Source organism: Oncorhynchus gorbuscha, linkage group LG19 (genome assembly GCF_021184085.1).
Source record: "Oncorhynchus gorbuscha isolate QuinsamMale2020 ecotype Even-year linkage group LG19, OgorEven_v1.0, whole genome shotgun sequence".
Taxonomy (NCBI): domain Eukaryota; kingdom Metazoa; phylum Chordata; class Actinopteri; order Salmoniformes; family Salmonidae; genus Oncorhynchus; species Oncorhynchus gorbuscha.
The window spans coordinates 48,275,184-48,292,064 of record NC_060191.1 but is presented as its reverse complement, the minus strand read 5'-3'; the positions used below and the strand labels follow the sequence as shown (position 1 = coordinate 48,292,064).

At 42.7% G+C, this 16,881-nt stretch overlaps 2 protein-coding genes across 5 annotated transcripts in view; both read right to left on the bottom strand.

The window, feature by feature from the left end:
• Positions 1 to 3,299, bottom strand: part of LOC124005559 (Golgi SNAP receptor complex member 1-like) — a 48,641-nt gene extending 45,342 nt beyond the window's left edge. For 2 of the 4 annotated variants that reach the window (XR_006833649.1, XM_046314940.1), the window contains exons 1-5: positions 3,169 to 3,299; positions 2,393 to 2,504; positions 2,010 to 2,100; positions 1,794 to 1,901; positions 1,512 to 1,603 (exon numbers count right to left, since the gene is read on the bottom strand). Coding sequence is in view for 1 of the 4 variants with exons in the window: in XM_046314940.1 (XP_046170896.1) it covers positions 1,512 to 1,603; positions 1,794 to 1,901; positions 2,010 to 2,100; positions 2,393 to 2,504; positions 3,169 to 3,199 (434 nt within the window). In the remaining 3 variants the exon portion in view is untranslated. Of the gene's footprint in view, positions 1 to 1,511; positions 1,604 to 1,793; positions 1,902 to 2,009; positions 2,101 to 2,392; positions 2,505 to 2,677; positions 2,726 to 3,110; positions 3,130 to 3,168 lie in introns of those variants that run through there. The other 2 variants (XR_006833650.1, XR_006833651.1) reach the window with 2 other exon arrangements.
• A 563-nt stretch (positions 3,300 to 3,862) lies between these two features.
• LOC124005178 (carboxypeptidase D-like) overlaps positions 3,863 to 16,881 on the bottom strand; it is a 28,752-nt gene continuing 15,733 nt past the window's right edge. The window contains exons 3-21 of the mRNA XM_046314177.1: positions 15,679 to 15,821; positions 15,216 to 15,385; positions 14,493 to 14,828; positions 14,251 to 14,363; positions 13,585 to 13,776; positions 11,440 to 11,607; positions 11,244 to 11,353; positions 10,815 to 10,917; positions 10,593 to 10,735; positions 10,234 to 10,403; positions 9,813 to 10,115; positions 9,067 to 9,262; positions 8,666 to 8,801; positions 8,398 to 8,544; positions 8,220 to 8,318; positions 8,023 to 8,087; positions 7,618 to 7,749; positions 6,907 to 7,195; positions 3,863 to 6,453 (exon numbers count right to left, since the gene is read on the bottom strand). Of these exons, the coding sequence (XP_046170133.1) occupies positions 6,221 to 6,453; positions 6,907 to 7,195; positions 7,618 to 7,749; positions 8,023 to 8,087; positions 8,220 to 8,318; positions 8,398 to 8,544; positions 8,666 to 8,801; positions 9,067 to 9,262; positions 9,813 to 10,115; positions 10,234 to 10,403; positions 10,593 to 10,735; positions 10,815 to 10,917; positions 11,244 to 11,353; positions 11,440 to 11,607; positions 13,585 to 13,776; positions 14,251 to 14,363; positions 14,493 to 14,828; positions 15,216 to 15,385; positions 15,679 to 15,821 (3,248 nt within the window). The 3' untranslated portion in view covers positions 3,863 to 6,220. The remainder of the gene's footprint in view (positions 6,454 to 6,906; positions 7,196 to 7,617; positions 7,750 to 8,022; positions 8,088 to 8,219; positions 8,319 to 8,397; positions 8,545 to 8,665; positions 8,802 to 9,066; positions 9,263 to 9,812; positions 10,116 to 10,233; positions 10,404 to 10,592; positions 10,736 to 10,814; positions 10,918 to 11,243; positions 11,354 to 11,439; positions 11,608 to 13,584; positions 13,777 to 14,250; positions 14,364 to 14,492; positions 14,829 to 15,215; positions 15,386 to 15,678; positions 15,822 to 16,881) is intronic.

Genomic DNA, 16,881 nt, shown 5'->3' with positions numbered 1-16,881 from the left:
AGGCCCTAGAAATGGTCAAAGACTCCAGTCACCCTAGTCATAGACCGTTCTCTCTGCTACTACATGGTATGCTGTACCGGAGTGCCAAGTCTAGATCCAAAAGGCTTCTTAACAGCTTCTACCCCCAAGCCATAAGACTCCTGAACAGATGATCAAATGGCTACCCAGACTATTTGCAATGTACCCCCCCCCCTCTTTTACACTGCTGCTACTCTTATCTATGCATAGTCACTTTAACTCTACCTTCATATTACCTAAATTACCTCAACTAACCTGTGCCCACGCACATCGACTCTGCACTGGTACCCCCTGTATATAGCCTTGCTACTGTTATTTTACTGCTGCTCTTTAATTATTTTCCATTTACATATTTTACTTAACACTTAATTTTCTTAAAAGTGCATTGTTGGTTAAGGGCTTGTATGTAAGCATTTCACTGTAAGGTCTACACCTGTTGTATTCAGCGCATGTGACAAATACAATTGGATTTGCAGCAAGAGCTCTGATAGAACGTCCAACCTACAGACGTTGTCATAATTACTGTGTAAGTCTATGGAAGGGGGGGTGAGAACCAAGAGCCTCCTAGGTTTTTGTATGCAAGCCAACGTACCAAGAGGAGGACGGAAACTAGCTGCTCTCCGGCTACACCATGGTGCTACCCTACACAGTGCGGTTGAGGCTACTGTAGACATTCACTGCAAAACACAGTTTTAATCAATTATTTGGAATATATTTCTTATAGTTTTTTGGGGAATTCACTGAGGATGGTCCACCCCTACCTCCTCTAAGGAGCCTCCACTGATTGGTATTCATTCACAAACCCGTATGGATTTTTACTTTACAATCAAAAAAAGTTATTTTAAGCATTTGATTTTTAAAATATTAAATAATGACTGTGACTACTAGCATATTTAGAAGTTGTATTATTCAGAAATATCAAATACTGTAAAATAATTGAAAAACTACAGTAATATGATCATTTTGGCCATGTCGCCCAGTCCAACACGGAGGACATGATTCCTGAAGGTTTCACAGGTCTGAATAACATGGCTATATATAGGGAGTACCAGTAGTGTCGACGTGCAGGGGGTACGATGTAATTGAGGTAGCTATGTACATATAGGTTGGGGTAAAGTTACTAAGCAACAGCATAGATAATAGGCAGTAGCTGCAAATGTGGTGAGTATGAAAGTGCCTATAAAGAAAGGTTCAATGTATATATGCTTGTGTCATCCCACCCAAAGTGGGTGAAATGTCACTAAAACCTTTATTTTATATAAACTTCAGCATCTAAATAGTATATTTTGTTTTTACTGACATCGATTTGGAATTTGAGACAAATGAGGGAGTGTTCTTACATACAGATACATAATAAATCAATATAAATCATATGCTTTATCAATCACCCTTTTCAGTTTAAATAAAATCAACAACCTGTTGTTTCAAGTCAGTAAAACATTTTATGGTAAGAAAGGATCTATGGAGGGATGGCTGGAGGGAGAGATACTCACTCAATGTCTTTGCGGACGGACCCCAGCAAATCTTCTCTCTCCCGGATGGCAAGGAAGTTGGCTTTGGTTTTGTGGAATTCGTGAGTGTAGTCCTTGGGTACAGCAACAACAAACAGGAGTTAAGGGGATGCAAAACTATTAACCCCATGGGAGTTAAGTGACAATGTAAATGATGCATGCAGATCTCAAGTTAAAAGACTAAGAGATGAGAGACAAGGGGAGAGAAACAAAGAAAGAGGGAGAGAGAGAAAAAGGTAGAAAGAGTAAGAGACAGGCACAGACTTGCAAGATGTCTCTGTGTCTCTGGAGCGTGTGCATCAGGGCTGCGTTAAGGGACGTCACCCCCGGGGTGCTGGTGTACTCAGCCATCTTGTCATTTACACCTGTGAGCTGAGAGACACAGCACCATCAGTACACATACACACAATGTAAGATTCAACTATGTTGACATGCCTATGATAGTGAAGCTGAATACAATTATTTGGTGTTTAGTCTTACTTTGGCCAGAAGCTGTTCAATCTCCCCAGACATGGTCTCAAACATTCTGTCCTGCGTTGAGTTGTTGAGGAGGGGAGCAGTATCTGAGTTGCTATAGCACGGAGAGGAAGACAAGGAGGCCATTAGGACTCTCAATATGTGGGCTTGGTGGAGGTACTGTATCACCATATTTGAAACACCCATCAGTCCAATCAGATAGATGAACACCAAGAAAAAGCATGTTTAAAAGAGAATCTCCATTGAAAGTGCTTTATAGTCCAGGAAAAGGATTAATCTCTGTTTGGGAAACTGTCCCCGATGGTGTAGGCTAGGACCTAGAGGAAGGGGCTAGAAACTTGAATGGGACTGGGCACTCGTCTAAATGGAACTGGTTTTAGTCTTACCTGTCTCCTCGACGGCCATCTCTGGAGCTGCTGTAGCTTGTACACAGTTTACTGAAAGACACCAGCTTCAGGTCCAACTCATTCTCCAGCTGCCTGGCCTGCTTTCGCAAATCTGGAATGTGCAACACACACACACAGTTTGGAATTGAGAAACAGGGTTGGCATCAACAGTAATCTAAGCCTACAGAAAGACTAATCCACATAGCTAATGAGTCATATTAATAATATGTTGTCTTTTTCAGATAAACGTTAGTTAAATATCCAACTTTTTCTGAACATAAGTACCTTATTCAATTAGCCATCTATACAATAGTGGTAGGTAGTTAACGTCAGCTAAGTGGAGACAAAAAAAACAAACAATCAGGCAGCACTTCTCTAATCATCCTGCTGCTGTTGACAAAATAACTTGGCTGGCTAACCAACTAACGTTAGCACACAAACAGAATTTGGCTAACGTTGGCTGCACATATTGATAACTAAATAACTAGCTAGGTGAAATTGAAATCACAATTTAACTACCTACATTTTTATTTCGTTAGCTAGGGAACTATACAACGAATCTAAAACAGCTAGCTAGCTACAAGATATTTGAAGGTAACTCGCTAGGCTAACCAACATTAGCTAGCTGAGCTCGTGGACAGGCCACCCGACCCAACGGCGTGTAGATTTGCTCCAAATTTGACAACACTTTTGGCATGTAAACCCCGTTCAAATTTACCAAACATCGTTGCAAATGTATCAAATAGCTGTCTGGTTGTGCCAGTTTGCCACCTCACCTTCCCAGTAGTTGCTGCTTCCTCCTGCCATTTTTTGTTGTCCAACGTCATCAGCTGACGCACCGCCCACCTACAGGACATGGAACTTGAAAACTCCTACCACACTATAAATGCGTCTCCGGGTGCGGTTATCGAGTCAAGTGCGGCATCTTGGGAACAAACTGGTCAGCATCTTGGGAACAAAAAACGGTGTATATATAGCCCCGTAGACAGTAATTGATAGCGGAATGATTGTGTGAGAAAGACAGCTACAGACCACACCTGCCAGTAGAAGATATGTTGTCTTGAATGCCTTCTTTCAGATAAACTGTGTCCACAGAAGCAATGAGGAATGCTGTGAAACTGGTCCAATTCTCTCAACATTCCGATTCCCCTTCCCATAAAAATAAAATGGCAAATGCTTAGTAGTCTGCACACAAACAACAGCATTTTGACCTCAAAATCCAGTCTATTAAATTGGCTAAACCTAATCTGCAGTAACACATTTTTCACCTCACAGCAGCCACCATGCAAATTGTCTTCAAACAAAACATTAATTCATTGGTTGTCCCCTAATGGCAATGGTGGGTCAATAGAAAATGCTACAATTGCTACAATTCAGCTTTAACATTTTGCTGCTGAATGACATATACAGTATAATCTGGTTGATAAAAGATGAGAACAGTGTCAAAGCAACAAATTAGGACATAATTCATTTTCTTTCCATATTGTTTAATTCATCAATGTCTTGAAGTGTTCATGTTAGCATGTCTGTCATATCACCACATACAACGTAACAGGTTGGTGGTCTGTTATGAAATGTGTGTTGTAGTCAGGGTTAACATGAATTGCACTTATTTTTCTCATTCAAATAAATTTGGCAACAGTTCATTATCTACAATCAATTCAGTTTCATATAAAAAGAAACAAAAATATCCATTTACATCAAAACCCCAACATCCATTCAGATAACACTCTCCATCCCTCTCAAACACACAATGTAAAACAAATAGAAAAATAACTTACTTTCTCCCCCTAAGATTACCTGGCGTTGCTACAATATTGATTATGTGCAACTGAGATGATAGGAGTCAGACACCCCTGTAAACTAGTGGTCCTTCACCCTGCTCCTGGAAAACTAAAGCGTACAGGGTTTTGTTCCAGCCCAGCACTAACATAACTGATTCGACTAACCAGCTACTCAAAAAGACCTTGATGAGAGTAGAATTGGGAGGGTTAGTGTTGGACTGGAACAAAAGTCTGCACACCTTATACTCCTCATGACCAGGGTTGGTGACCACTATTGTAGAGGAAGATGCCCTCCTCTCTAAACACTCTCCCACAACTGCTGGATGGTTCTAGAGCAGACGTTCTGCACCTATTCAGTAATGTAGGGTTGACATCTAGCACAAGGATTTGATAGAATTATTATTTGTACAAGTAAATCATGAATGCATGAAAAAAAATACAAGTAAATTACAACAAAATATACATCTATATGTTGCAGCTGATTATTAAATCATGGCTAAGTAATTTGCCATCTTAAGGGTCATTTTGAGATATGAAACATGTGTAGAAAGAAAAAGCATAGATTCTCTTTCAAATGGAAAAACATTAAGAAAACCATCCATTTGTGATTTACAGTATTTGCATCAATTTCAAACTGCTTTCCCTGAACAATTAAATGGGGAATATTGTATTTGTATTTAACATACAGTGCTTGTAGTAAAATGCAGAGGGCCTTGTGCTGTATGTCCAAGAGGGCACATGAATAAGCAGAGGGCAATAGAAGTGAAAACACATGCAGCCTGTGAACCCAGCCCATTGTAAGTCTTCTGCTCTGAAAGAGTGCATCTCTTAAAATACTCCAGACCCCTGGATGAATCCTGGATGACTAATGTCTTCCATATCACCTGAGTATATGATGGATCACAGATCATAATCTGTACTAGACCATAATCTGGACAAGATTCTAGTATATCTAGTACCCACACCACCACGCTTCTGTACTGTAGCCCTAAAAGAGAGTGGCGTGTCTAACTCTACATCAGCCAAGGCACTGTGTTTAATGCTCCCTCTGAAAGACTGGCTAACTGGACTGTGACAACACGGACAAAAACCTTGAGAAACAGACATTTCTTTAATAATTTCAAATGACTGCAATTGGTATATTAATTGGTACTAGTTCCACGTTTAGGTATCAAATAAATATATGGACAGGTTGATGAGTGGCTAACTGCAAAAGTGTGCATGTGTGTGTTGCGTGCATGAAGAAATAAAAAGGTTGCCCAGCTCCACTAGACCTTTAGTGTGCATCTGTAAACAGAGCAAAGCAGGTGTTAATTTGGACGATTCGGCTTGGACACCAGCCATAGAGGACTGTTGTGGTCTCTGAAACAGCGCTCTCTGGTGGGCGGGAGGAGGACAGGCAAATGGAGAATCTTATAGGGACGGACAAGAACAAGCCCTCCCTGCTCCACCTCGTCCTCTCCAGTAGAGCAGAGCACCACAACGGCCAACTCAACAGTCACAGGGAGGGGCAGTAGTAGTAGCGTAATTCCACAGTAACAGGGTGAGACTCAGATTTTTCACTTTAAAATGTATTTCAAACAAAAACTATACAACTCTATGCACTCTAACTCTACTATAATTTCCACAGAACATAATACAAAAATGGAAACAGAATGATGGCCCCAACAGCACAAACTGTAATTCTGCTACTAAACTTTGTATCTGCACTGTTCTTCAAGTAAATGTGTCATTGTCAAATGTTCTATGGAAATGGTTAAAAGTAGTCCTTGTGCATCGAGTTTTACAGTGTGTTCCACTTTGCAATCATTGGTTTTTGTTTTAAAGTGTTAAATCGGAGTCTCAGCATCACTCTGTTAATGTGGAATTGCCCAGTACTAATAATAGGGTCGTATTCATTTGGGCACACTGTAGCAAAATGTTTTCGAACAACAAAGTAAAAACAAGCGTTTCTGTTTCCGTCTGTTTTAATCTGTTTGGTGCCTAATGAATAGGACCCAGGTTGGCCATGTATGTATGTCTATAGTATATATGTATGTGGGTCTCAGATTTTGTTGGCGTTGGCGTAGAGCGTGTCCTCATCGCTTTCGCTTTCATCCTGGAACTCGTTGGAGAGCAGGGACTTCTTGGAGCCCATGGAGGTAAGGCGAATCTCGTCCTCGTAATCGTCACGGTGCTGCCGCAGCCGGTGGAAACCATCCTTCTGCTGGTTGGATTTAGCAGAGCACACACACCAGATGATACAGGCTGTCACCACCAGGGCCGTCATGGAGGCCGCTGCAGGGAAGGAGATAAGAGAGACAAGCATATATAAACATGAGGCAGAGGCACAAAACAAACATATGTCCTAAAAACCTACAAAATGTAACTTATTCACCTTGTTTTACTCCCTACAATAATCCCCGGGCCGACTACATGAAAAATCTCTTGATATGCCCTTGAGCAAGACACTTAACCCTAATTGCTCTGGATAAGGGCATCTGCTAAAATTATATATATATATATATATTTTTTTTTTTATATATATTTTTTAACTTAAAATTTTTTATTTTATTTTGTACTTTTATTTAACTAGGCAAGTCAGTTAAGAACCAATAATTCGCTCTAAACTCTAGTCTACCTGCCGGATCCAATGACTAAAATGTTTTTTAAATTTTAATTCTCTGCAATCATCTGGCAAAATTACACAAAAGGTAACATCTCCAAAAAAACAGTTCTCCCCATGCTTACCTGCAGTAGCCACAACAAACTCTCGAGGCAGACCAAAAATGCGGTTGTCCATATCAAACTCTATGATGATGGAGCTGGCAGCCTCATATGACGACACAACCACCTCCTGCCGTTGTTGCTGGTAGCCATCAGCCACAGCCTCTATGTTGTGGTTCCCTGGTGCCAGAAGAGCATGGAAGTAGCCTCCCTCTGCAGTGAACACCCTCACACCTCCGTTCAACACTATCATGGCCCCCACGATGGGCTTCCCACTCTTATCCTTCACCATGCCACGCACACCTTTATGGACCTGAGAGAGAGACAGAAACACAGATTGAATGTAAAGTACACAGAACAAAAATTATGTAGCCTTGTCCAAGCCAGAACAGCCAATAGGGCAGGAGCCTATATCCTGTTACTGCAGCTTGATGTACAGAACAAGTATACCCCCTAAACAGGATGCTAGTCTATCGCAGGAAGATAATGTAATATTGTAATAGACTAAGTAATATTATGTTAATTTCATCTTCTGTGGCAATACCTGCACATGTATGCTATAAATGCATTCAATAATGTATTGAACAAACGCGTTTGATTAGTAACCAATTGGAGCTCCGAAATGCATTAATTATTATTATCAAACACACTCAATAACTCATCAAAGCATTTGTAAACTTAATGAATGCATTTGTATTACATGACCCCAGGTCAGAGGTCAAGGGTATTACTGACCTCCACCAGCATGCTGAGCAGTGCCTTCCTATTCTCAGCCCACAGCGTGGCCAGCTGTTTGGCCGGGGGAAACAGACAGCAGCCTGTATACACCGTGATCTCTGGACAGTGGCCAAAGTCCACACTGAAGTCCTAAAATGAAAGGATAGGACAGGACAGACACATCAGAATAGCCATATTGACGACCAGTAAAGCTTAGTCCAGAATGGCTACTGTACTTTAAAATCAAACAATGGATCAGGCTCTAACACAGTTGGTTGAAGTTAAATACAGACTTAGCAGTGGAAGTTGTGTTGTTCCAGGACTCAACAAGCAGATGTCTCTTTGGGCCGGGTGACAGAACAACCTTTCTCTTGTGAGAGATATGGCATTAGATAGCATTAGGAAGTAGGGTATGAAACATACCTTCATACTGCCCATGTGACTTTGTCTCTCTGCTGCCCTGAGTACTCCATCTGGGATGTTACCCACTGGGGAGAGAGGAGAAGAGAAGGATGAAACATATGAGTCAATAGATGTATATAAGCAATCTTCTCCAATTCACCACTTGGAATGCAGTCTTTAGGTCACAGTGGTCTATTTGTGGTGCTGTTGGTACATACTAGGGCCATTGCTTGGACATCCCGTATCCCCCAGGTGCATCTTGGGATGGTTGCTGGCATACACATTGGCCAAGTACTTCAGAGTTTCCTCATTTTCAACTGAAAGAAAGTACACTATTAGTTAACTATTTGATAGATTTCTAGTATTCTATATTTGGAGCCTTCTATATGTTCCTACCTGGCTGTACAGGCTTGTCGTAGGGGTAAGTAGCCAACAGGGAGCCTCCATCCAGGGCTACAGAGAGTGTGAAGCCCCTCTCTAAGATCAGGTCCATCACTGCCCTGGTCTCTGGCTGAGCCTCCACCACCCGCTGGGAGGCGTTACCTACAACAGCAGCACACACAGCAGCACACACAGACAGGACACCATCAAACATGTAAGGGCATGCAAGTACACACACAACACAAACATCTCCGTCTATACACCAACCACAGCAGGTACTGACCAAAGAAGTCCGTGTCCAGATCTTTCCCGTGTGTGTTGGTCATGCCCACAGTAGAGGTGCACTGTTTCTCTCTGGCCAGCTCTCGTCCATCTGGGTTGATGGAGGGAAGGATGACGATCCGCGTCTCGTTAATCAACTGTGGAGAGAAGAGGGAGAGGGATAAAGAGGAATGAGGGGTAGAACAACAGGACATCAGTTATATTTAAAGGGAGCTTTTTTATTTTAGAGCATTAAACTTTTTTGCAAGTTCTTTCCTTTTTAAAGCGTGGTCGATAAAAATATCAAAATTGTATGAATATTTAGTAATTTTAAGGCAACACAACTGTGCAAGGGTGTGAATAATTTCACTAGGCACTATAGTTATGATTGGTGTAGTAAAAACATCAGATAAATCATCTCACCCTGGTGATGGTGGGGTTCTTGTCGTAGTTGATGCAGAGGAAGGCAGCGAACTCCAGCAGGAGCTCTGTGCCAACGGGGGCGTTGCCATGGATACCTCCCACCAAGCGTATCTTGGGCTTGGCCGTTTCAGGCTCGTCTGGTTTGTTGGAAATCTCCAAGGCCCAGATGGTCCTGTACTCCACACTCTGGCCCAAACTAGACAGAAGAATGCATGTTATTATCAATTCCACTGTAGATTATTACCTAGCAGACTCTTCTGCAATGACACGTAGACTCCAACCATTTGGAGGAGAGGTTTTGAGGTTAGCCATTAGGGGTACAGGTGGGCAGGTAGCCTACCGGTTAGAGTGTTGGGCCAGTAACCGAAAGGTCGCTGGTTCGAATACCCATGCCGACAAGGTGAATCTGTCGATGTGCCCTTGAGCAAGGCACTTAACCCTAATTTGTTCCTTGGGCACCTTACAACCATGGCAGACCTTGTAAAACAACACATTTCACTACACCTATCTGGTGTATGTGATAATACATATATGTTTTTGCATGACAAGCTAAATTATTTTGATTAAGGGCAGTTACACTAGGGGTTAGAGGTCAGGGTTAACCTGTGCAGAGAGGTGACATTTGATGACGAGGTCAGAGGTCATAACTCGGGCCAGCCTACCTTTGCAGGGAGGTCCTCTTAGGGAAATTAAGGTCTAGATGTTAGACATCAGGTTAGGGTTTAGAGGTCATAACTCAGGCCTACCTATGCAGGGAGGTGATCTTGGGGAAGTTGAGCGTCAAACCCCTCAGGAACTCTGACAGCTCTTTGTAGCGTCTGTATCTGAAGCTGCTGTCTGTGATGGTACTCTGAACCAGCTGCTCCAGCCCCTGGCCCAGAGACAGGTCCTTAATGAAGCTCTGGAACACCACCTCTGCAGGGTCCTGGGTGGCTCCAGGATCCTTGGGGGCCTGGCCATTGGGCTCCAAACGCACCCGCGTCAGCCGGAAGTCTACCAGCTCCACCCCCTCCTCTGGCACTGTCGCGTAGATCTTTACTGAGTTGTACCTGAGAAGAAGGGGAGGGAGGGTTAGGGCATAGAAGGTTGTTCATTCTAGTTCTGTTTCTATGGGTTAGGGTGGGGTTAACCCTCTAATTGATCTCAGTTACTTCTACGGTCTCTCACCCCCGTGCAGAGGCGGTGAGGTGATACGTCCCAGGGACCAGAAGTCTCCAGTAGTCTCCAGCTAGGTTGGTTGTGATTGGATGATCGATCTCCTCCACCATGATGGTGGCATTAGGGATGCCTGTACCATCTTTAATATCTATCACCATGCCCTTTACTCCTCTGTGGACCTGCAGAGGGACACACACACACACACAGAGGATGAATACCTAAAATTCAAGTTGGTGCATTTGAGACAAAGTAAATGGGCAAAGGGAAAGAGAGAAATTATACATTTACATGTCCTTTTTTTTGAGAGAGAGAGATGAATAAATGAGCGAATGATAGCATAGTGAAGGGCAGTATGTAAATATGCTGACCTGGTGGATGTACTGCAGTAAGGCTCTGTGGTTCTGGTCCCAGTACAAAGGCAGGTGCTGGGCCTTAGGGTACTTCACACAGCCCAACTCTATGGTCACCTCAAAACAGTTAGTGTTCAGGTAGTTCCAGTCCTGCATCCCACCTGGCGAGAGAATACAAAGAGAAGTCAGATAGACACATTGTTCCTCTTAGTGTGTGTATTGGCATGGGAAGGAACGTACCGGCAACATTGTACCAGTTGGCGCCGTTGGTGATGCCGTCCTCAAAGAACTCCGAAGGGTAAAGGTCCTCACAAGGGTGTCCTTTGTGCATCAGAGCATTTTCCTACACACACACACACACACACACACACACACACACACACACACACACACACACACACACACACACACACACACACACACACACACACACACACACACACACACACACACACACACACACACACACACACACACACACACACACACACACACACACACAAAAGGGAAAAGGTGACAACGCAATACAAACAGCAGAATTGAAACAGTAAACTTATCAACAACTGTCCAATGTTTTTATTAACTTAATAAACAACTTCACAACTGCTTGAATATATTTAGTAAATGGGGTGATATAAGGATCCAAATTGTGTGTTGAAGTCCACTGACCTGAGAGTAGGATCTGGCCACCTGTTTAAAGACCTTGTCATCAGGACACTTGCTGTACTCCGTACGCCCCTGCTTGTCATCATCATATGGGTAATTGACCACCAATGACCCTGTAGTGGGCAGAGAGGAATTACCCAATGAGAATACAATATAATTTTTTTTATAAACATTGAAAAATGGGGAGCTTAGGGCTTACCTCCATGTAGGTTGGCTGAGAGTACAAAGGGATAACTCTTGAGCCAGTTCATCACAGCGATGGTCTCTGGCTGCCTGGGTTCAGTGATTGTAGTAAACTGGTCCGGGAAGTTACGGTTCAGGTCAAAGTTGTTACTGTTGTTGCGTCCCGTGTACCCTCTGACATCACCTGCAAGAGCAAAAGAACAACAAAATCTTAGCTAGCAAGCTAGACAAGCAGTCATCATCGTGAATCAAGTCGACAATCTACTGGCAAATTATTTTCAATCCTTATGAAGAGAAATTATAGACTAAATATATCGGTGCTCAATTGAACATCAACATTACACGACAAGTTGGAAATCGAAAATTCAACAATGACTGGTTTGGAATGAATCAGTGGCTAACTGCAAGCGTTGCAAAGCAATCACTAGCCTGCTAGTCAGTGTGTGGTCCAAGTCTGGGTTTAAGGGTCTCTTTTCCAAGTTTAAAAGGATAAACATTCACATGCAACACCACGGGCCAGAGAAGGTTGAAAACATTGGCCATGCTGTCAATCCAGCATGACTTCTGCCGCGTTCAAGACAACTGGGAACTCTGGGGGAGAAAAAAACAAGCACCGACTGCGAAAATACCTTTTGGTCATCCAACTCAGAATTCCAAGTCGTGAACTCGGGCCTCTTAATAATTAGGTCCCTTTCCACCTCGTAACTTAGGACTACTGTTGTGACTTGGTGGTGTACATGTAGTTTATAACCTGTGTTAGAGAAATGTAGTCATTGAATATTGTAAGAGCTTTCATTGTCTGCTTATATGCCCCCTTTATTTATCCTATGGTTCTGACTTGTTGTACAGGGAGAGCGCTGTAAGAATGGCCCATGTTCTAAATTCTGTCATTTTATATTTCAAAAGTGCTGAACAAATGGTTAGATTGACTATGTCCATCCTAGCTCACTCATTAATGTGATAATTTAAATTACAGATTGCCTCTTATCCACTCGTCGTCCCCTTATGTCATAGCTTGTACATATCAATTGTCAGTAGAAACAGCATTTGTTTAAGCAAGTCAGCCATAGGTTTTTTCAAAAGTCAGTAAATTAGGCTGAATGAACTGTTTTGCTGCCAGACAAGGCTCCGCTGTAGCAGTGGTAAGGATTCACTCAAAGGTGCTGAAAAGAAAGCTCTGCTGTTGGGACAGCTTTATGTCTGACACTTGTTTTTGTTTACAGCCAGACAGTAACTTAGGCCAAGTGTTCCCAAACATTTTCACTCAGGCCCCCTTTCCAGCACTTGGGAACATCCTGCCTATACATTTTGCCTTGTCTAATGTGTATTCCTGTGATATTTGAGTGACTCAAGCATTACAACTGTTGGGTTCGACATTTTGAACATTGAGATATTAAATAAATTATCGAGAAAGAAGCATAGAATCAAAGGAGAAAGTGAAGGGTTCTCTGTGGAATGTGTTGGGGGATGGGAGCAGAGCATTGTGTTGATATAGGGAAGACAGATGGATATCTGTGGATCAGGAGGTGAGGGGTAAGGTCAGTTCCCCTTAAGGGAGTAATCAGGATTAGTATCTGGTTACCTTCTTTCTCTTGGGCATAAACTAAGGATTGGAGAGAAGGGGTGTCTTATGTAGGATGTATATAACCAATGGAGAGAAATGTTTTGCTGTCTGATTACAGCTGTACAGAACCTTTGGGAAGAATTAAACTTGGTTAAAGCTTCTCTAGTGTCCGTGGGTTTTTTACTCTGAAAAATAAAACACTAACACAACAAATCTATGGGCTAAAAAAACCTAGCTAAAAAACTGACATGGGCTAGTTGATCAACTGGACATTTCTTCCAAATTATAAATAGCTCTCTAAGGTATGCAATGACTGACATGAGAAGAGGCAAACTGATGATGCACTTCCCAATTTCTAAATTGCTCCTTGTGCGGATACTATTACAACTTTCAAGAGTACGTTGAAAGCCGGACTGAGATCCTTCAAAAATAAAATAAAACAAATATATATATTATTTTTATTGGGGGGGGGGGGACCACTGACTTTATGCTACTGGTAATCATGTTTAATGTCTTAATTTAGGGGTACACTGTATTTTTATTGTGGACAGGCAACATCTTTCACAAATAGACCCCACACACACATTCCTCTCTTACCCTCCCTGGCGATCTCATAACCATCTGGGTTCATGGAAGGCATGATGTGTATCCGGGTCGTGTTGACCAGCTGGGTGACCTCAGGATCGCTGCCATAGTTATGACACAGGTACTCAATGAGGTTGAGGAGCAACTCGCGTCCCACCACCTCGTTTCCATGCATGTTAGCTATATACTTGAACTCTGGTTCACCTAAAGGGGAGAAAATAGTGGGAAAATACATTTGTTAAAGTGTTAGCGCTATTAAAGGAGAAGTAGAGCAGAGTTGGCTGGGAGAGAATGAGGGTGGAAGTCTCCTGAACAAATTCACACTCAATTAAACTAAAGCACACCATTCATTTGAAAACCCTCCTTATCCTTGCACTGTACTTTCTAGGCCACCCACTATTGAAAAAATACAATGCTGTAATGGGCCTGCAGATAAGAGTGAGTACCCCCACATTCAAAAGGATATGAAGATACGAGATCATTGAGCTGAAGCAATAATATCAGGATCTTTTACAGGAAAAACTGCTATTTGTTTTAGACTATGAATTTCTGTGTATGAACACAATCCAGTTACTCTAAGAAGTTAGATCAACATAAACCACAGCCGTAGATTGAAGGCATTGCTTTAGAGTTAATGGTCTCTTCTGGAGCTCCAGTGTCACCAAAACACATCCATACCTGGCTCGTGGACGGTGGGGTTGTCTGATATCACCATGACGTAGAGCTCACGGTCCTCTGCGGACTTCCCAATGGAGTAGAGATGAGCGATGGAATGGAACCTGTTGCTGTACCTGTTGTGTTAAAAGAACAAGGCTTTTTCACATTTTATTAAAAGCTCTCACATCTTAACATTACTTGCTAGCATAACATTTGAAATGCTTAATTACAAAGGCAAGCCTATAAAGCAAACATAACAGTACATGCGCAGGAACAGCTCCATGTCATTGTAATGGTGGTGGCGGAAGTCCTGTGGTTGGATGGGCTGGTGTTCAGGCTGGGCTGGGGGCCAAGCCTCCTGGGGAGTGGAGCTCTCGTTGGCCCCAGAGGTCCCCATCTCAGAGGTGGTGCTGGAGGTTTCGATGGTGGTGGAGTCAGGGGTTGTGGTAGGGACAGAGGTTGTGGTAGGGACAGTGGTAGTGGTAAAGGGTACGGTTATGCCACCTGTGGGTTCATTTCCCAGGGGTGCCAGGGTGAAGTTGAGCTCGGTGGCCTTGCCCTCCACCACTTGAACCCCAACTACTGTCATGGGCATGTACCTATGAAGACAGAAATATTGAATATGTGTATTTTGTTGCAGTTGAAATAAAACATATTATAAATGCAAAAGAACGAAGTAAAAACCCTGTGCACAGCAGTGTGTCTAAATCCAGGTGATATCTTTTAAATGTATTTCACCAGGACGTTTCAGGTATAATGGGAAAGTACCAGAACAGGGAAATATCTTAGAGGAAATTAAGCTCTAAGATGGTGTTTACTTACATGAAGTAAATGCACATGCACTAATCAGTTCAAAGGAAAACAGACAGGAACTAAAAATCAGGAGTAGAGTATGCTTCTTTTGTTAAAGACTTTATTTTCTGTACCCTGTGCCTGCAAGTTAGTATAGCGGCAGGAGAGGAGTTCATTCCTCCAGCAGTACTCACCCTGTGGCTATAGCTGAGACATTGTATGTCCCAGGAAGCAGCAAGCGGTAGAAGTCACCAAACTTGGCCGTGGCCAGGTTATGGTTGATGCCTGCCACCACAATGCTGACATCAGGCAGAGCTGTCCCATTGGCAGCCTCATTCACATAGCCTCGAACTCCAATGTGAACCTGGGAGATCAACAGGATAACGTCAGAAGAGATCGCAAACACTGTTTCTATTGCCTCAGTAGCTGGGAACAAATGAAGCTCAAATAACTGAAGTGCTGCCTAGAAGTAAGTAACTACTGCAAATAGATGTCAAGATGGAACAATCTCTTAAATTCAAATAAATAAATAGATTGAGTACAGTAGTAAGAACCAGAGAGTAGTTAGGAAAACTACAGCTAGTCATATGTGCAATGAAAGTGTGTGTGTGATAGTTTAAAAGTTTGAGTGTGACACTGTGTCTTGTGAAAGCCAACCTGCTCCAGGTAGGCAATGAGTGACTCCCTGTTATAGTCCCACTCTTTCTTTAACTCGGAGGCCGGTGGAAATTTACAGCAGCTCAGTTCCATGGTGATCTCCAGGCAGTTTCCATTCAGGTAGTTATAGTCCTGCATGCCTCCTGAACAGGGATGACAAATTGTACCTTATGTCAAAATGTTTTCCTGCAAACATTTCAAGATCTCTCTGCTTGAAAACCACTCACGAGGACATCAGTATTAATTTTAGAGGCACAACCTAAAGAAAGTGGACAAGCATACAAAATAAACTGTCAAAAGAAAGTGTGTTGACTTCTGCTGAGGTCATGAAAGCAACAGCATGAACACAGGCCTAATGCTTTGAGTCAGGAACATCCTTAAATCTACACCAAACCCAGGATGTAGGCTAAAGGTGTTATCAATGCAAAGTGCCTCTGGCAGAGCAGAGTAGGCTGTGCCAAGACACCAGCCTTTCCTCCAGTCCAGGGCTGCCTGGTGGAGGACTGTGTTTGCTGTGGCCTGGTGCCACCTGCCACTCAGGCAACATTCCCAGGTTGTTTTCAGCACAAAGCCTGACAGCAGGCAGGCAGGCAGTAGGCCTCGGGAAGGTTGCCATGACTGGGTTTGACCGGCAGCATTTTAATTGATCAGACCCATATGTATTCGGTGCTTAATCTGACTAGGGCGTCCATCCATGGTGCTCAGAAAGACAGAAATCAACCAGTGTAATCCATGTTGAAAGAACATGCAAGACGAGGATGCAACGATGCGTGGTCCTTATTGAAATAGAATGTCCACTTTGAAGATGTTAGAATAAACTGCCCACAGGTACTTTTCCTCTGCCAACAAGCCAAGCAAGGAACAGCTAGACACTAGCCTGTCAATATACCATAGTCCCCATAGAAGAAACGTTTACCCAGACCTATTCTATTGGTCAGCTTGTCAATAAAAAAAATAGCCTATTCCAAACAGACTCTGGGACAACAGATACCAAATTCATACAACCAGTAGGCATAAACAACATTAAAAAGTAATGAGTCTGATGCAACAGATCAGAACGTTTAACTTAAAATATTGATAAACTATTATTTCTTCAGATTATAAACGCAGCAACGTGCACAAGACAGTAGGCTAAGTGTAAATATTTGTTCCATAACGCAATTAGCAGGAAAATTGTCAAAAGCACAGCGCACATGCTAGCAG